Consider the following 19,785-nt stretch of genomic DNA (forward strand, 5'->3'; position numbering starts at 1 on the left):
TGTACTCGTATGGCCCTCAGCACCCTGGCCCATCTAGCAGGGCCTGGATCCTCACCACACAACCCTCTGCTGGTTTCTCACCAGGTGCTGAAGGTGCATCATCCACCTCCCAGGAGGTGAATCTGGCCCTGGTCTCTCCCAGCAGTGCCAGTCCTCCTACTCCCCACCCCAGGTCATAATAAGTCCTACTCACTGGCCTGCAGGCCTCTCTGCCTCCGTCTACCCATCTATCCACCCACCTCCAGGTTTCAGCCCCGCTTCATACTCTTTCCCAAGCCCTGCCAGCGTCACTTTTCCTCTCATTGGCTCAAATCATAACCTCCTCAGCAACCCCCTTCCCGCCCCCACCTCCTCCAGGCCCCTGTGGCCAGCCTGGCCTTGGGACTCTGGGCCTCCCCACTCCCTTCTATCCCCTCCACTCCAGAGCCTGATCTAGGCTGTTCCAGGCCAGTGAATGAACACAATGCTTCAGACAAATCTGCTTTCCCTTCAAGGATCTCTTTATTCAGCCTTGGCCCCCTCTGAGGCTTCCTACAGGGGGATGCTTCACGTTGCTATGCATTTGGTGCCTTTTCTAGTACCAACAAGTGACCACCAATATCTCCGGCAGCCCAAGGCAAATCAATGACAGCATTGTTTTTTTTTTTTTTTCCTTTTACTATTTTTCTAACAGAATTCCAGAAAAAAAATAGATCTCTATCATATATATATTTATACACTCACATACACATAGAGCCAGCCCCTGGCCCAGCAGGAAGGTCAGGAGGCACAGCTCTTCTGGAAAGCACGTGGGGTGTGCAGGGCTTAGCCAGTGCGCGAAGAGGGTGGTTTTCCACTAGCCCGGGGAAAAAGACTGGGCTATGACGAACCAGGGCTGTCCTCACAGACCTTCCCACATATCTTAAAACAACTGTATCTGATAGCGCTTTAAGACCCAAAGTGCAGATAAAAAAGGAATTCCCTGATAGGCTCATAGGGGCTGACTTCTTGGGGAGAATTCCAAGAGCATTATGCAGCAGGATAGGGGAGCCAGTGCGGAAAATACCCACCCACCAGCTCCTGGGACCCCTGCAAACAGGGTGTCATGTACACCGAGGCAAGGGGCCCAGCTCTTGCTTTTTCCTGGGGTCTCCAACCACAGTCCCCATTTGGTGCTGGGCAGGGGGCACCAATGGATGGCCAGAGTGGGGCTTGAGTCACCCCATAAGGCAAAAATAAGTTATGTGTGGTGAGATGGGACAGAGACTGAATATCCACATTGCCCCTAGAGAAATCTATACTGTACACATTGTCCAGAAAGGTAAGGCTTGAAGGAATGACATGTTGATGCAAGGCATCAGAAAGGCTGGGTCCCACTCTGGGGGCTACTGGTCAAGGGCCTGAGGGGGCTGCGGCATGATTCCAGGGAGCTGGGGCGGTAGGCATAGGTCAGTTAGGTCCGGTGCTCAGTGTCCCTGGCCAGACACCAGTAGCCCCAAAGGCATTTGACAACAAAATCGGGGGAGGGGGAAGCAGTGGCATTCAGTTGACCACCTAAAGCAAAAAGGGGCCACACTTGGCCTGATCCACTAACTCAAAGGCTAGGAGAGGAACCCAGACATCCCAAAGGCCTGCGAGTGATTAAAAATCCTATCCTGAGACTGGAGTGTGAGGCCAGGGCTATGGGGCTCCCCGAGGCACAGAGGCATGGGAGGGGGTGAAGGTCAGCTGTGAAGGTCCCCTGTCCACGCTCTTGGGGCGCATGTCAGTCATGACTCTAAGTCACTTAGGCTTCAAGCCAACTGTCTTCCGAGACACTGAGGGAAAACCTGGGAAAGCTCTCAGCTCAGCCAGGAGCAGCTGGGGGTTCATTCTTGCTGCTGCAGACAGAGGTGAAGGTCTGGGATGTGGAGGAAGGGCAGCGCGGTACAAGGCCTTCTAGATGGGTGGGAGGTATCCAAGCCACACAGACCCTTACTGCACGTTTAGCTGCACAGCCACTCTGGGGAGGGTCCCCATGGAGATGTGCCTCCTGGCTACTTCCTCGCTCATAAATGACACAATGTCTGCCTGAGTCCCAAAGAGCAAGGGATTTGCTTTTGATGCAAATCTGGTCCACCCAGCTCCAGATGAGCAGTTCCCAGCCAGCTCTGTAGGAAAACTGCGTATGGGGGAGGCGAGGAGAACCAGGGCTGCAGCCTGCAGACATGTCCCTAGAGATGTATTTCCCCAAGGCCCCAGGCCTCCCCTGCCCTCGCTTGCCCCTGTCTGCCTGTGACTGCCCATCCCTGTTGGGCACTCCTGCCCGCCGCAGGGCCTGTCAGAGCTCTCTGGGGATGATGCAGAAGGACAGCACAGGGCTACTGGCCTCCAACTCCAGGGCGGTGAGGAAGCAGTCGACGGCAGCCTCGCTCTGGCCCTGGGCCTGCAGCACCTCGCCCAGGCCCTGCCACGCCTCATGGCAGGTGCTCTGCCTCTCCACGGCATCTCGCAGCACCTTCTGGGCCAGGCTCTTGTGGCCCAGCCGACTCAGCATCAGACCCTGGGGAGCAAGGATAGGGCAGAGTTAGCAAGGGCATCCTGGGCAGGGACAGCCTGGTCGTGGCCCCAAGGCGTGGGAGGGGGCTGGCCCAGCACCAGTCAGGCCTTGACCCAGCCCTGCGGCCCATATCGCCCACTGTGGGAGCTGTTTCTCTTTCAAAGGACAGGTTTTCAAAACAGCAGACTTTGAGTCTTCCTGTTACCAGCTGGGGGAGTCCTGGAGAAGCCACCACTCTGGCCCTCAGTTTCCTCTCTCACTGAGAAAGATCACTGCAGCCACCCCTATGAAAAGCACCTGAACAGTGTCGGTGCATGTGAGCAGCACCAGGCCTATTTCTCTCAGGTCTTGCTGCTGCAATAAGGACCTGCCCTTCTCCCCAGGGACACTGCGACACGGAGGAATCTATGCTATGGGTTTTGGACTCAAAACTGGCAGGAAGAACCTCAAGCTGGAGGAGGAGGGTGAGGGGCAGTGCCTTTGCCTGCATCAGCAGCGTTTTCTGGGGACGTCTGGCCTAGCAGGTGAGGATCACAGGAGGCCAGGGACCAGGGGCAGATGCTGGGTGACAGGAGAGGCTCTGGGAGGACATGTCAGGGGTGGACAGGCCAGGGGTTCTGCTTGGCCCTGCTGTTTGACCCCAACAACATTGTTCCAACAACATTGTTGCCAGAGAGATAGAGGAAATGACAGAATTATCATAAAAAGGGGCTGGGAAGTGAAACTGGCACACTGTCCCCTCTTCATCCTCTTCCACCCACACTAGGAAGGGCGCAAGGGGGTGGCAAGCAGGGGGAGCAGTCAGGGCCCTCTTTCAACCTCTAGTCCAAGAAAGGCTGCTTTGTACTGCCCCACTGATCTGTAGTCCAGCCCCAAAGGCAGCACCACAGAGCCCTCCTCTTGCTCAAAGATATGAAGAAGAGCCCAAACGACACGGACTTCCTGGACAGGCAGGGGCTGGGGTGGGGAGGGGAGCTGCCTTCTGTGTGCTTGGAGCCCCCTCTCAGGTGCCCGCCCACTTACGGCCATGTACATTTTTAGCTGGAACATTTTCCTCCTCACTGCGCTCCCCAGAGTTAGGCCCTGCGTTGCTATGGAGACCCACTGGGGAAGATGCACATGCCTGATTTCATAGAGCCCTCTGAGAGCTTGGAACAGGGCCAATTAGGCAGGAGTGAGATGGTGCTCAGGAAGCCCTAGGAAAAATCTCAGAGGTGCTGGCTGGTGGGCCTGGGGCAGGCAGGGGGTGGTGGTGTGTGAAAGGAAGGGGGCATGGTATTCATAGCATCTCTTCCACCTGGAATGAAGCAGGAACCATGGGGACATGTGGGTGACAGTGGAGCCGTGGGCAGGGCCTCAGGCAGGCCCATGGGCTGGCTAGATGGGAGCCATGCTGATTTGAGGCTGCCCAGAGCTGAAGGACAGTGCCCAGTCTGGCCAGCGGGGCTCCAGGCCAAGCTTTTTCTGCCGGGACCCTGAGCAGTTCAGGATGGAACAGGGCCCACAGGAAGGAGGGAGGCAGGCGAGATGACAGGCCGCCAGACACCAAAATTAAGCACCAAAAATGGAAGGTTCGAGCCCCATGAGTGCTGCCTGAGGGGGAGTGAAAGGACAAACAGAGGGCAGGCCAGCAGTCTCCAGAGTTGGGGGTGGGCCTGTGGTGGCTTTTACAAACTAAGTTTTTTATATTGAGCTTCCACAGGAGATTTGCATTGAAAAAAACAGCGCTACTGCTAACAAGATGTTTGAAAACCCCTGATCTCAACTATGTGGGTGTTTGGCAGGCTGAACAGGGGTGTGTGTGTGTGTGTATGTATGTGTGTTGGTTTTACGCTCAGTTTGGGAGGTTGGCAGTAGTCTCCTCTGCATGTTCTATGGAGGAAGAAGCTCAGGGGCCCACGGCCGATTTTTCTGAGCAGTGGTTTCCTCATCGGTGAACTGGGGAGCCAGTAATCCTTACTGACGGGCTGCGGTGAGGATTCTGCACTGGCGGACTAGAGAGCCCATAGCCAGAGTGAGTGGACAGCCAGTGGCAGTGTCCCCAAGATGAGCAGAACGCCTGTGGATTAGGGGGATGGGACAGCTGAGTTCTCCACAGCGCAAGGCCCTTTGTGGGGGAAGACTGGCCTGGGTGGGGGTGGATCACGTCCTCCCCACCCTGGGGTGCTGACCTGAGAGCCTGAAAGGAGACACCAGGCGGGTGGGGGTCAGACTGGGGCCTGGAGGCCCAGGGTCTGTAACAGGATCTGCTGCCACCTGCCCGAGACACCAGCCGCCTTCGTGTTTGGTAGCAACTCGGAGCTGTTTGCTGCCTGACAACTGGGCGGGGCCCACCCTGGGAAGATGTGAGGTCTCACCTGCTCTGCCCCCAGCCTGGCGCTGTGCCAAGGGCCTGCTGTCATCCCTACCCCTGGCTGCCTGGAGAACCTGTCCCCAGGGAGATGGTGGGAACACAGAAGCTGGACCTCAGTGCCATCCAATATCCCTGCAGACTTGACTCCTCCCGCCCTTGTGAGGGGCAGCCGGGAGACTAGCCCTCCTGAGTGATGCCCAGCTTTGACCCTGACCTGTGTTGCCCTCGGGCAAGGTTTGGAAAGCCCCATGCGAGTTGTACACGGCGATGGTGCAATGTGCCTTGAAGTGGAGAGATGGGTAGACTGTGGCGCTCAGGGCTATGATGGAGCTCCCCAGAAATTCCTGACAGTGTCCTTTTGTTCTTCTCTCCCTTCCTGGATCTTAGGGAGGTGGGAGCACTGGGTCACATCTTGCTTACTCTGCTCCCACAGGAAGACTTCCCCAGGACAGCAGCACTCCTGCCCTGGTAAGTGACTCTGCACTGCCTTTCCTGAGCCTGAGGGCAGGGGCCCTGGCCCCTGAGGCCTTGCTATTCGCCACAGAGAAGCAGCTCAGTAGAGCTGAATAGGAGGATCTCAGACTCAGAGTCAAGCACACCAGAGGCCCTGATGTGGGCGCAGTACTGCGTGGGGTCACAGAAACAGGCAGCCCAAGAGAACGAGGGGGAAGCGGACCCTGTCTACCCCCTTCAGGATTTCCACTGCGCACCATCTCTGTTCACCCCATCTCTTCAGAGCTTGACATTCTTGTCCAGAGGGAAGGGGCAGCAGGAAGTTCCTGGCCATGGAAGCCTCTTTCTTTTGAGGGGAGGCTTGCCTGGGAAGCAGCTCCCAGTGCTAGGCCATCTGCAGGCCAGGCTGAGCGCTCTACCGCCCCTACCCTCCAGTATTTATAGAAGTTATTTTGGGAATTTTCTTTCTGAGCTCAAGGCACATTCCTGGGATTCTGTAACAGTCTGTCCAGCTGGTTCAGCTGGGAATCAGCTGGAGGCTGCTGGAGCCTCCTGGTCCCTGGAGCCCTTGGCTTGGGGACCACAGGGCTGTAGGGAGGAGTCTGTGGTGGGGCCACCTCTGAGGCTGTTCCACAGGAAGGATCCCTCCCTGCACCTGCCCTGGAAATGTGGCGCTGACACACCCTAAGAGGGAGGTGTCACATTCCAGCCACTCATGCTCTTCAGCATGCTGGATTCTCCCAGGTGTGTCAGCCTCAACCTGTCCAACTAGCCTGGGAAGGCAGCCTCTCTCCAGGCCGAGTACCTAGTCCATATAGCACCACAGCCCTCCAGGCAGCTCCAAGGCCACAGCTTGGTCCTACTGTCCTATTGGATGAAGGCCAAATCTTTTTAGTCCCCATCTGCAGGCTCTCATAGGGAGAGGCCCCTGCTGGGTACCCCAGACTCACACAGAGTCCAGCTTAGATGGCTTCAGCAGAAATGGCTGTGCTTCCTGTGTGGGGGAACCCATGCCTGTCCCTTTCCCCTCCTGGGGTCCCCAGGGCTGAGAAGTTAAAGACCATTGGGCCTCTTCACCGAGGCTGGGGTGTGGGGGTGGAGCTCATGGGGCAGCTCTGGTTGGATGAAAGGCTGAGCTGCATCCTAAGAGGTGCTGCCTCTCAGCAGGGGGCTTGGCCTTTCCTCCTTCCCCTTTCTGGGCTGGTTTCACATTCTGGGCTGGCTGTGGGCTCCACCCACCCTGGAACATGGCCCAGCCTCAGGGCTTGGTCAGGAGGCTGCAATGAGGCCTCTGCACTCTGGTTTTGGAAGCAAAGGCTCAGCGATGGGCAGTGACAAGGGGGTTCCATAGCAAGAGCGCCTCCCTCTGAGCAGGAGGCAGAGACTATGGGGGTGGTGATGGCCTCCTGGATGAGGGAGGCAAGAACTGGACTCTGGGCATGCACCCTCTAGACACAGTGAATCTTTCAAACCATTGATTTGGGGGCTAAATTAAGGCGACAGTGCTCAACTATCATTCTGATCTGAATTGCTGACAGCAAGCTTCCTGTCCACTTCCTCACCAGGGTTGGTATGCACACACCAGCCTAAGGTTTTCCTAGAGTCCTGCACCCAGAGCCAGGGGAAGTTGCTTTCATTCACATGAAAGTCGGAGAGCCTGGGGCGAGGGCACAGGGTGTGTGCTGGGGACTGTGCCAGCCCCATGGTGAGCAGGGGCCTCTGAACACCAGCGAGGCCATGCTGGGGGGACAAGCCCTTGAACCTCCTTCTACAGTAGGCCACCAGAACTCTCTTCCTCGAGTTTCCCATCAGGGAATGCAGATCTGGGGAGGGATGTGGAAGAGTAAACTTACAATGAAACTAGGCGGTTAAGTGGCCCACAAGATATTCTTACTGAACTTCTGCCAAACAAAAGCAATATTCTACCACACTGGGGCAGGCAGACAGAGACACCACTGATGAGGCTGTGAGTGCAAGGAGAACTCAGGTTCTCAATACATAAAGCTGAGGGCAAGACTCAGGCTGCCTGGCCCCTCCTGGCCACCTGCCACAGCTCAGGAAGCCAAGGAACAAAAAGCCTAGATTTAACAGGGTGTTCTGGACCTGTGCATGGTACAAAAGCAATAGCCAGCAGGACCCCAGGAAAGAGACCCTGCTACTTGGGTGCTATCAGGCCTCATATGGCATCAGGGAACCTCCAGAAGACCTGGGTCTGAGTTTCACTTCTCTGCTACTCAGGAAGCAGGAAGTGTTTCCTCCTTAAAGTCAGAAAGCAGAGACTGTACCAGCTGCCATGACTGTAGGCCAGAGTGCGGGGCTGAGCAGGGCCGCTCTAGAACCTGGCCCTCCTGCTCCTTCCCTCCACTAGCCTCAGGGCCTGAGCATGCTGCTTTAGCTGAGTAGTCTCACCCAACATAGGAAACAGTAAGAACAGATCTCAAATACCCCTGGTCCCTCAACTCAGATTCTTTGCCTATAAAGCAGCTTCTCACACTCTCAGCTAAGGTCAGGGACGCGCTTGTCTCATGCATGGGCCATCTGGAGTCAGTGTCCTGGACACCTGGGCCTTGGTCTGCATCACCTGGTAGACTGAATGAGCAGCAAGCAGCTCTCAGCTACACTGAGTCACTGGGCTTCCCTCTGCAAACCAAGAGCATGGAACCTGTGCTGGGAGTGTGCTTCAAAATGTGAAAATAGTAACCCAACTGCTGGACCACTAACTTACAAAATGATTTCGCCTAGTTCTAACAGGAGCCCTCAGCGCTTGGCATTGTGAGTCCTGATTTACAGATGAGGACACAGATGCTGAGAGACAGAGGAACTCAGGCAAGACGAAATAGCAAGTAAAAGCAAAGAGAGACTCAAGTCCGTGCTGTAGACTCCAGGCCTGAACCAGCTCTGCTACGGAGGCTTAAAACCACTGCAGCCCACCAGCTCTAGGCAAGTTGGCCCCATAGTCAATTCTGAGGTTCCTGGTCCCTGCCCAGCAACCCCCTGCCTTTTCAGTGCCCTAGTGGCACCACGCTCCCCCTGCTGCCCGAGCACCCCCAGCAATGCAAGGAAATTTGAGCCAATGACCTCCCCCCCAAGCAGTCTGGTCCAAGTGTGCTCAGGTCACTGCCATCAAGTCTCATGCAAATGGTGACAAAAATGCCCAATGGTGATTCATCTTTTTTTTCTTTTTTTAAAGATTTATTTATTTATTATTTATACATGCACTGGGTACAGTCAGAAGCGCGGGAGGGTGAGAGAATTCACCAGAGCCAGAGCGGGGAGCAGAGCAGGCAGAAGGACCGAAGTACACTGCTGAGGGGAGCAGCGGGCGGCAGGAGAGGTCTGCGCGCCGTGTGGGACCCTCCTCCGGTGGCCGGGGAGCAGCCGGGAATCGAACTGGTGCTGCAGAGGCTGCGGGCAGCTTCGCAACCCAGCGCTCAATCGCTGCGCCACCAGGGAGGCCCTGATTCATCTTTTTATAGCTCTTAGCTCATCTCAGTCCTAAAACTACTGTCCGAGGTTGCAAAAGCCTGATTCCCTAGCCCCATTTGACAGGAGAGAAAACTGAGCCAGGGAGTATAAGTACCCTCTGTCACCAGGACGACTGAGAGCTGGTAGTGGTCTTAGGTCTACTGCCTCTCCTGTGGGTTCCATCCCTCAGGGAGGGGGCTAGCTGAGGAGGGTGAAGGGGGAAGATCTGTGCAGCTGGAGTGTAACCCTTAGAGATCAGACCTTTTTGCAGGATTACTGAAATGCTGGCAAAAGGCTCACCCCAGAACCTCAGTCATGCAGGCCCCTCTCCTAGGGAGGAGCAGGAAGGGCCTTGTGAGCTTCAGGGGACTTAAGATGTGCGGCTGCATGCCTCAGCCTGGGGAGGGGGTGAGAGGCTCCTGGGCCATCTGGGGATGCTGCATGCCATGACCATGCTCTTGATCCCCCAAACCCACTTAAAGAACAAGACAGTCTGCTCCATGCTGGGAGCAAAAGGGAACAAATTAAGGGGAATAATTCATCACCACGCTCTCATCAGAAGGCAACAGATGACAGAAATGCTGTATTCCTGTCTTTCCAGGGTCTGCAGAGACAAGAGGCTGGTCACACAGCCAGGACTGCTTCAGAAATTACATCCGTATCACAGGAACCAACGCTCATGCAGAGCAGGCTCTCTGCTGCTGCAGGGGGAGGCCTCCCCACCCCTCCCCAGGAAGAAAGCCTGCAGGAGCCTGGAGCTCTGCTCCAAGAAGAAAGCATGACCAGGGGTACAGAGGCCAGTGAGGAGCAAAGCAGGGACTCTAGACAGATGCATCAGGGAACCCCGAACTCCTCAGTCTGTCCCAGGAAGATGCGGGCAGAGCACCACCCACAAACGCAGGTGGCAGGGATGTAGCCGTGCCTGCCCACTCATGGCTGAGGCTTTCAAGCTGTCTCCTGCAGTGAAACAGGCTGTGCCAAAGCATCCACACTCCCTGTTCAACCAACAGGACAGGGAAAGTGAGTTCATGTGGCCACGGCTGGTGATCTACCTGCCATCAAGGCCAAGTGACTGCAAAGGAACCCCTTTCTCAGGAGGGTACTCAGAGACTCCACCACTCCATCATTCACTCCCTGGGCTCCCTGCTGTCCCCAGGTGGCGCAGCTCCCTTGGAGGGGCTGATGCAGAGCGGGTTCTGGAAGGTGGCAGTGTAGAGACAGGCTTGGAGAAAGGTGGGTGCTGGCTGCCTGGGGGGGCCCTTCTTGGCCACACCGATGCAGCCCTCTTGAGAGCAGTATGACCTGGGAGCCAGCTCTGCTCATCGTGGGAAGGACCCTGCTCCCCTTCTCATATTTCCTCAGGGGGATCTTCCCTGAATTAGACTCTTCTGCCAGCAAATTCAGTTCTGAACACCCAGGCTGAGCGGGGTTTCGGACTGCCTGAGGGAGCTGAGATGGCTCTGGCACAGGCTTTCAGAACCTGCTTCTGAGATTTCACTGGGAATTTCCATCTGCAAGAGCACACCTTTTTCTTCCTGCACTTGGCAGACCCGTTCCCTAGCCACCCTCGGGCCTGGCAGAGGTGGTGGCCTGCAGAACCAGGGCCTGGCAGAAGTGGTGGCCTGCAGAACGGCAGTCTCCTCTGGGACACTGCTTTGGGTGCCATGGAGGCCCCTCCGGGAGGGGTCTCTTTCCTGGCTGATCTGGTAGAAGAGCCTGCGCTGAGTCCAGCAAGAACCATGAAAACATCTTTCATTTCCAGGGCAGGGAGGGCAAGAGGATCTGCTTATGGGCCAAAGTTTATATTCTTAAAAATGCCTGAACCGTGACTCTTGCCTCAAACATTTCCACACTGAGAGGACTTTTTCCAGCCCTGGGAACCCCTCCTATTCCATGCACACAGCCCCAGGCCCTGAGGCTGGTCTCCTGGTACGTGCTGACCCCACCCCAAGGGCTACAGGGCTGAAACAGGCACCCACACAGCTCATGAGGGATGTAGAGCTCCGCCAGCCCAGGTTGTGGGGGTGGCCATGCACTTGGGGAGGATACCTCACCTTCCTCTTGTGCCCAGTGGAGGCCAATGTCCTCATAGAGGCACAGTGGCAGGGTAAGGATGTTTACCCTGGGAGCCTGCCCTGGCAATGACTCCATGGGGGAAATACCAGTTTCCCAACGTGTCCCTTTCTCTGGATTATTATTCCCCAAGGATGCCAAGTTCACAAAAGCTGAAACACAAATGCGTTTCTCTACCAACTATTTTTACAGTGACTTCCCTACATAAACGTTAACCTGATTCAGACCCACTGGCAGTGGCTCCCATCATGCTCTACTGTGGTGAAAAACTATCTGCGCTCAGTGGGGAGAAAGTGCTGTGACTGATCGGCAATGTCTGCCATGGGTGAAGAACTAAGTGATTTTGGATATACTGTGTTTTGTGTTCTCTGATGTGGCACTGGAGATTTTCAGAAGCATGTTCACGTGCCTCACCTCATTTGATTAGAACTACACTGGTCTAGGAATGACAATTATTGTTCATTTACAAAATGAACAATTTACATCAGGAGTATGGAAGTTAAGTGTGTCTTTCCCTAAGTCACCCAAGTGAATTAGCGCTACAGCAGGATTATCTGGCCAGAGCCAGATGGCCTGAGTCTGGGGCCAGTACAGAGGAGAACTTAGATCAGCAAACACTGGGGATCAACATGCCAAAGTGTTCGCGTGTCTTTGGGGAAAAGAGTGCTTAGTAAATCTTCCCCAGGCTTGCAGTTTGCTATTTTTTATGTATGTGTGTGGGATGCTGGCAGGAACAGAGCATGTGGAAGCGGGATGGCTGCCCACGCCACCGCCAACTGCCCCTCTGGTTGCCTGCAACTTTAACAGTGCGCAGGCCTGGCTCCGGCTTGCTCCAATTTCATCAAATCAGCAAGGCACCCCGGGAGGAGAAAAGGGACCATTGCAGAAACATCTCTGGTGAGCCACTCTGGACAGCTATTCAGTTACCATGGAAACCCGCCCTTGGAAACAGCTTCAATTTCAGGAAAATAGCTACAAACAATAATAAGCATAAATGAAAAATGGTACACTGTTACTTGAAAATTGTACTTGTTATTGGATTTCATTGGGTTTGAGGGACTCAGATGGCAGACTCCTGCCTGTGCGCACAGAGGAAGGCAGATGTGCAGCCTGGCTGCAGGCCCAGCGATCCAAGTCCACATTCCCCCTCCCACCTCCATAATCAAGTTTTTGGATGTGACCTCCGGGGAGAAATTTATCAGAGGGGCTAATGTCTGAATTGTGGGAGGAAGGAGGATGTGCCAAGTGAAAAACAGACATTTGCTGAGCAGACTGGAAGGCAACACAGGGCTGCGTGGAGGGGAGCACGGGCCAGGCTGTGATGTCACTGTGTGCCTTCTACAACCGTGGCGCGGAGTAGGGCCTCAGCTAGAACGCCCTAGGGAAGTCCCGCAGGGTAGGGATGATAGTTGTTCTCCAGCACTCTCAGGGCTGGAAAGGACCTTGTAAATATGGCCTGGTCCAGTCCTCCCACTCTCCCCCGCCTATCTTTCCATGCTCTTGGCAATATCCCCACTAGAGGATTCCTGAGTTTGTACTTAGCCTGTTCTAGGAGTGGCACTATTTTTCCTGATACGGTGCTGACCTCAAACTCCCTGTAGCTTCAGCTCGTGAACACATCAGACTCCTCTTGGCATTATAACCCTTCACCTTCAGCCCCCTGGAATCATTCTCCTGATCCTTTCTGTCTCCATGTGCAGACAGCAGTGACACCCCCATGCTGGTAGACCTTGCCAGGGGAAAACTGTTGCTAACTGGGTTCTTAAATTATACTTCAACTATCAGTGTACAATGCAGATCCTGAAACTTATTCTGACAGCAGCTAAGGCAGACAGGGAAGATAGTCATCTCCACTATATACCATCTGTCCGAGCAGGTCCTCAATAAATGCAGCCTGGACCAGAGGCTTCCCCTTGCACAGACAGGTAAATCCCTCCTGTTCAGAGGAGTGGGTAACTTGCCCATCATCACCCAAGAACAGAATCGCAAAGCCAGGACAAGGGCACCAGTGTCCTGGTCCCTGCTCTGAACCTTCCCACAGAAAGGTCACTACTGCACCCTTGGGCATTCGCAGAATCCCTTATTCCGTGCCCCAGGATTGAGGGTTGCTGGGCCCTCATTGCCCCCCAAGGGCCATACTCAATGTGTGTTCGAGTCAGGCCTGACACCCAAGCCAGACACATAATGAATACCACCAAGGAGGCAGGAAGATCCTCCAAAATGGGGGAGGCAGTCCAGAGAGGGTCTGGGGATCCCCAGAAAAAACAACTTTTTAGTATCTGCCTCGAGCCTCCAAAGCAAGGATCTGGTAAGTCCAGTAAAAGCCCTTTGGGGCTAGATTGCCTTCACAGACCTTTAGAACAAAAAAGGAAGTCACAAAGAATGATAAGCAACCCTCTAGGACTTTTTCATCACCTCAGCCCTAATTGAAGATGAACAGCCTGACTCTGTAAGAGAGTGAGTTCTCTCTCCCAACACACCAGGGAGCTAGCCACCTCCCCACAAATGCCAAGCAACAGGGGCTGGAAGGCCTTGGCAGGCCATGGAGGGGATAGGAGGCCCTAAGGCCTGACTCACCAGGCTGTGCATGATGCGCACGCCATCGGGGTTCACCGTCAGTGCCTCCTTGTACAGCTGCTTGGCCTCCTCCAAGCTGCCCTTCATCTCTGCCAGTCGGCCCCGCATGTAGAGCACCGAATGCGAGGTGGGGAAGAGGCCCGCTGCCTCCTGGATGCAGAAACCTGCTTCCTTGAGGTGTTGCTGCTCCATGAACAGCTCAGCTGCGAAACCAGAAGGGCAGTAGGAGGTGAGGGGGGTGGGAAAAGTCAGAGAGAGCGCCCCCCCCTCCCTGCAGCTGTCAGCCCCAAAGCTGGGAATAGGGCTTAGGTGACAGCAACCCTCCCACCAAGTCACGGCACAAGACGGGCTTGCTCAGGATGCAGTGGTCACCCCAGCAGTGATTTCCGAGTGCCCACTCAGCCAGATGCCACACGATGCGCTCCACACAGACCATCTCAGCCAATGCTCCCCAAACCCTGCAGGACAGCACTTTCATCATCCACTTCAAGGAGGAGGAAACAGCCTGAGAGGGAGAGGGACTTGCCTAAGGCCACAGGGAGAGCAGGCCATGAAGCAGGGTTTGCCTTGGGCTGTCTGACTTCAGGGCCTGGCAGTGGAGGTCTGGGTGGTGTCCCCTGGAGCTAAGCCTTTGCCAAGGGACCTTTTTTCAGTGTCCCTGCACTTCACCATTCATTATGTGTCTGGGGTGGGGGAGGGAAGCAGATGGGTGGCTCCCCTCAGGCCTCAGTCTCTGGGGAGGGAGGCTGACTGGAGAGCTAACTCCACCCTTGTGATCCGGATGAGGCAGGAGTGTGTGCAGTGTGTGCAGAGCAAGCGCCAAGTGATCCTGCCAAAGAAGGGGGCGGGAGGAGGAAGAAAGCGTCTGGAAGCGTCTGGAAGGGGCAGAGCTGGGGCTCCCACCAAGGAGCGCAGTAACAGCCACAAAACCACCTGCACTTCCTGGGAGCCAACTGTGGGCCGGGCCCCAGCTCTGAGAAGCAGGTGCTCTGTGAGCCCCATGCTAACAAACCGGGCTGAGAGAGGGAGGACTAGACGGGGCCTGGCCCCCAGCAGCACCCACCTCCCTCCAAAGCTCAGGGCTTCTTCCATATGAAAAGGGAATGGGGGTAAGAAGGGAGTGGGGGGCTGCACATCTTTCCCAGTAGTCACAGAGGATCTGCCCATGACCAGTTTGCCTTCTCCCCAGATCAGAGTTAAATCAGGCCGTTTCTCTGCTCCTGGACCAGCCTACATAAAAGCACATTTTAAACCCACACGGCAGGTACACCCACGGCAGGCGCTTTTAGAAACATGGCCTGGTGGGTTGCAGCTGGGCCTCGCGGCCCACTCAGCCTTCCTCTCATGGCAGCTCGGGGCTCAGCTGCCCCCTCCCGGGTGGGTGCCCAGACTGAAGTCACAGAAGGCCTGTGCACAGATGGGAGCACAGAAGGGCACGCAGAGTCTGTGGTGCAGCTTTGCCAAGAGCTGTTCCTAGCAGAGGCTGAGAGCTGAGGTTACACAAGTTCAGATGAGGTCTGGGGTAGGGCGGGTAGCAGACATCCCCAAAGAAGTTCTCAGAAAAAGGTAGAAAAAGCAGGCCCAGACACCCCATCTTCCTGTTCTGCTAAGAAGCAGGAAGGCAGCCTCTCTAAGCCTGACTGCAAAGCACAGCACTGGGGTACTTAGCATGCAAGTTGCCTAAAGGTTCGTTGTGCAACAAAGCCGCTGGCCACATCCTAAAATACAACAGAGGCCTTTTTGAGCAAGGTGCTTTTCTTCCCTGGTGAAGATGAGAATTTGGGAGGATCCGAGAAATTAATTAAACACAGAGAAACCAGCTTCCCACAATAAGGGGAGAGAGAAAGGCTCCTGTCCCTGGAGACAGTCTTAACTGAAGAGTCCCAAGGCAGAAAACACAGGAAAGTGAGGCCAGAAGGAGAGGAGGCCTTTGAACACAGGCTCTTGCAGGGAAGGATGGCCCAGCAGTCAGGGGTTTGGTTATCTGGACCTCCGTTCTCCTTGGTTCTTGTTGCTCCCCTTCTGAGTTGCTCCCCTTCTGAGATGCTCCTCAGGGCTGAACAGGTTGCCTTCATAACTGAGCGCCCAATGTGCACCTACTGAGTACTGACTGTGTACCTGGCCCTCCTATGAGGAGAAAGATTGGAGCAGGGGAGAGGGGCAGCTAGGCCACCAAACTGCTGGGCAGGGCCGTGAAATGCAAGTGCCACTTCTGGGTACTCAGAAGGGGTCAGGTCAGCTGTGCTGGTGTGGTCAGGGAAGTCTTCTTGGAGGAGGTGGCATTTGAGATGGGTCCTAAAGGTACAGGGGCTTTTGTGTGGTAGAAAGAAGAAAGGCTGTGTAGACCCTGAGAGCACAGCTTCACCACGGCAGAACTCCCCCAGGTGATGGAGGAGGAGAAGCAGAGGAAGTTCAAGGTGTGAATGTTATGGGGGGTAGGGCGGGGACGGAAGCCTGCTCTGTGCTGAGGCCCCAAGGCCAGGCTTCCCCTTCTTCTAGCCCTGTCCCAGAAGGCCTGCCCCAGGCCTGGTCCACCTGGCTCAGGCGTGGCTCATTAAGACTGTTTACAACTTGCTGCCCTGTCTCCCAAGGCTGTCCCTGGTGCCTCCCTTGGGGACACCTCACAGTGCCTTCACATCAACAGATTTCAATTACAGAGAGCCTCACTTCCCTCTTTCCTTGGGGCCTGAAGCTGTGTTGGGTGGCCACACAAGAGAACATGCCCTGAAAAATAGGTAGGGCTGCTTTGCTCCAGTGGACTTCATTACCAGTGAGGCAGGAAACCAGATGACACAGAACAGAGCCAGGGAAGAGAGGTCTCCTGAGGGCTCCTGGCTGTCTTGCAGACAGTCCCTGGCAGGCCTGGCCTCCAGGGCGGGGCCTCCGACCTGCAGACAGGCCCACAGGTCTAGGGGCTGCAGCTTGGCCCTTCTCCTAGCCTCAAGGTCTGCAGTCTGTGCCCTCCTCCCCTCGAGGTTTTACCAAACACGGAGCTCCCCACATACAGCAGGAGCTCATGGGACTGAGCCTGCCCTCTGCCCCAGCCACTCCCCCCAGGGCCTGGCGGTGCCCACACCCATCCGGGCCTCCCTTGGCCAGGGCTGGATGAACACTCACTGTTTGTTACTGGACTTCCCTCGCATCTCAGCCAAGGTCATCACCCTGGTTCCCAGGGCCCTTGCGTCCCCGAGTCCTTTCTCCCTCCCTTCTGATGTTCTTTTCTCATCTCCCCTGCCTAGTGTTGACCTCCTCTCTTGCCCAGCCTTTCTTCCTCTTCCTCCAATCTCTCCACCCCTCCCACCCCCCTGTGCTTTCTCTAGGCAGGCTCCAAATGGAAAACATCTGTTCCCTGGAGCTTTGCAAGAGTCCCTTTTATTATTTTTTCTGAGGCATCCTGGTCTCACCCTGCACCCAGAGCTCGTTCTAGTCTTCCTACCATCCCTGCCAAAGCCCAGCCCCCTCAAACACCCTCCCCCCTTGCTGGGGGATGGGCCTACACTTCTTGAGCTGTTTCCTTAACTCTTTACAGGAAGGGCCTTGCCTAAGGTCTTTTAGGGGCCTCTCCAGGTCAGGTGTGTGTCAGGTGTGAGTCTCTCCCAGAGACCTCGGAAAGGAGAGGGAGGGGCCACCAGAGTTTAAAGGACAGAACCCCTCCCCCATGTCCCACCACAGAGTTAAGGTCTGAACTCAGAATTGTCCTTAGGTAGCCTTGGGCCTGGGGGGAGGGGGGAAGGTTGGGGTGTGTGTGTGTGGCCAAAGCTGCCCCCTAGAGGAAATAAGCAGGCCTTCTCAAGGAGCTGCCCCTCAGGACATAGACACTAAAATAAAGAGAAAGGGGGAGAGCACACAGGAGCAGAGGAGGGCGACTTAGAGAGACCAGGGAGGCCAGCACAGAGAAAGCCCAGGAGAATAAGACAGAAGCCAAAGGTCTAGAGGGATTTTTTTCTAAAGCTCTTCAACCCCCCCAACCCCTCCCCCCATGTGCCTCAGGCCACTAGAGAGTGGCTCGGGTGTGTGGGCCCCCCACTTCCTGTCCTGGGAGTTCTCTTCTCACTCAGTTGCTGGAGGAGGAGGTGAGACAGGCAGAGGAGGAAGAGGCAGCCAGGGAAGAGAGGATGTGGGAAGAAGGCTCTGAGGCAGGAGGGGCGCTGGGGAAGAGGGAGAGTGAAGGAAGATAAAGGAATGAGGGAAACTAAAGAATTAGTGGAGCAAATGGGACCATGGTGTCTCAAATGACAGGATTTTGAAAATAAATACAATCTTTATAGAGCATCCTGGCTGCCCCACCCCAGGCTCCCAGTCTGCCTGGTTGACACCTAGGGCAGACGTCACTTGCAGGGCCCCCTAAAGAGGTGGGCCAGGGCCCGGTCAGAGGGCATGTGCCCTTGGAAGCTGAGACTCACCGGAAAGTCCACGGACCTCCAGGCCAGGGGAAGGCAGGTCCTTCCTTATCCCACCTTCCAGTCCCTAGCACAGTCAGCTCCCAGAGGCAGGAGACTGCTGAGAGCAGAAGAAAGCCCCTTTGCTGTTCTGGAAAGCACCTCTCTGACACTCAGGATCCTTTAGCATTTACCCAGATGCCTCTCCCCGTCTCACCTGACCACTGATACGCATCTCTCAGGTGCAAGCCCTCCTGAGGCTTCTGGTGTCTGAGTGAATGAGGAGGCCTGAAGAGCGGAGGGCAGGAGGAGAGTTGGGAGAGGAAGGATACATTTCCCAACCAGAGTGAATTAATGATGGCACTAACTGCAAAAACAAACCAGGCTGCAATTTACTGTTAACCAAACTGGGGGAGGGGTGGGTTAGCTCATTCCAAAATGATAACAGGGGTTGTTTCTTGCTTCCTGCAAATTTGCTGCAGCTGGCGGACTCTTATGCGGAAGGGGTTGGGTGGGGATGAGGATATTAAGCTGGGTCAGGTTAAAACGGTTAGGGAGAGGTCATGGCCTTTGGTGATGTGCTCAGCAGATGCTTGCTGGTAACAATGGGGGCTGGGGGATAAGAGGGGGCTCATGGAGTGCAGATTGTTCCAGAATCCTCTTATGCTCAGAATGAAAGCCCTAGGACACCTCCTCACTTCCCTTTCTGGCTGTGGCAGCTGATCACCATTCTATTCCTCCTTCTATGATGATAGTTCACCTGACTTTTAATGAGACACATGGACACTCAGGAGAATGACATTTCCCAGAGTTCTTTGCAGTGGTGTGGTCATGTGACTAAGATCTTGTGGCCAGTGGGTGGTGAAGGGAAATCTGTGTGCGAATTCCTTATGTCCTTATGGAATCTTAAGGTGGTAGAGAGCCACCTGGGGCCACAGGGACAAGGGTGACCCCTCAGGGAGAGAAGAGCCACAAAATGGAAGGCACTGTCATCCCAGTCACCGCCGCCATTTCTGAATTGTTGCATGAGAAAAACTATTCAGAAAAATGACTACTACCTCATAAGAAGCTCCTGCAGTTTGGATTGGCCACACACCCAAACCTGTCTCCTATGCCACACTTCCCAACCCCTCCCCGGCACCACATTCACAGCATTCAGATGTTGTTTCCGTAATTCTCTGTGGGCTGAATGTCTAGGATAATATCTAGAGAAGAAAGGCTAATGTGCAAATTATTGAAGGGTCAATGTTAACATCAATATTCCCAGGTCTAATTACAGGTTCAGGAAGGCCTTTAACCTGCCTTGAAGTTACCAGAACGCACTAGCATTCCTTGCAGGGGAAGGCAAGCAGGCTTATGAAGTGCAAAAACATTCCCCTTTGCTGATGGTAGTAAACAAGGCGCATCATTAAGACAAAAGGCTTCGGGAGCTCCGAGCAGGCAAAGCACTGCTCCAGAATTCGAGGGCAGTGTTACTGCTGCATTCCCAAGGTAGGTGAAGCCCCCTGCCTGGGTGAGCTTCCCATTTCAGGCACAGGTGGGGCCTTGGGCCCCAGTCTGGCTTCTAAGAGCTCTTAGGGCTCCTCCATGACTTAGAAGACTTCGGGGAGATTTTGCCTAAGAGGAGGCCTTGCTATTATTCCTCCAGATATATCAACATTCCTCCTCCTACTTCAGGGACAACATGCTGACCTCGGAACATGTCCCTCCCACCCCGGCATCCTAAAGGGCTCTGATATGCTAACTGAGGCAATATCTGCATTATTAAAATGCTTCCCTGTCTGTCTGTGAATCCTGGTTTGATTTTCTTCTCCGGATTCAGAAACGGTGGTGGGAGAGTGGGGGCGGACTGCATACTAATATGTCCGTATGTGAATCCTGGCAGCAGGAAACCTCAGATTCTCAGGGAACAAGCATATTCTAACGCTGGCTTGAAAATCTGCAAGTCCTGAGTCATTTCTCCATCT

The 19,785-nt window shown here is 55.0% G+C and overlaps 1 protein-coding gene across 2 annotated transcripts in view; it reads right to left on the reverse strand.

The window, feature by feature from the left end:
• Positions 1-475: 475 nt before the first annotated feature.
• The window catches only part of TTC7A (tetratricopeptide repeat domain 7A), a 104,020-nt gene continuing 84,710 nt past the window's right edge, over positions 476-19,785 (reverse strand). For both annotated transcript variants that reach the window (XM_037528103.2, XM_054687725.1), the window contains 2 exons: positions 13,440-13,642; positions 476-2,521 (listed from right to left, as the gene is read on the reverse strand). In XM_037528103.2, coding sequence (XP_037384000.1) covers positions 2,300-2,521; positions 13,440-13,642 — 425 coding nt within the window. In that variant the 3' untranslated portion in view covers positions 476-2,299. The remainder of the gene's footprint in view (positions 2,522-13,439; positions 13,643-19,785) is intronic.

This window comes from Talpa occidentalis, unplaced genomic scaffold (genome assembly GCF_014898055.3).
Source record: "Talpa occidentalis isolate TD23 unplaced genomic scaffold, MPIMG_talOcc4v2.1 talOcc4.5, whole genome shotgun sequence".
Classification (NCBI taxonomy): domain Eukaryota; kingdom Metazoa; phylum Chordata; class Mammalia; order Eulipotyphla; family Talpidae; genus Talpa; species Talpa occidentalis.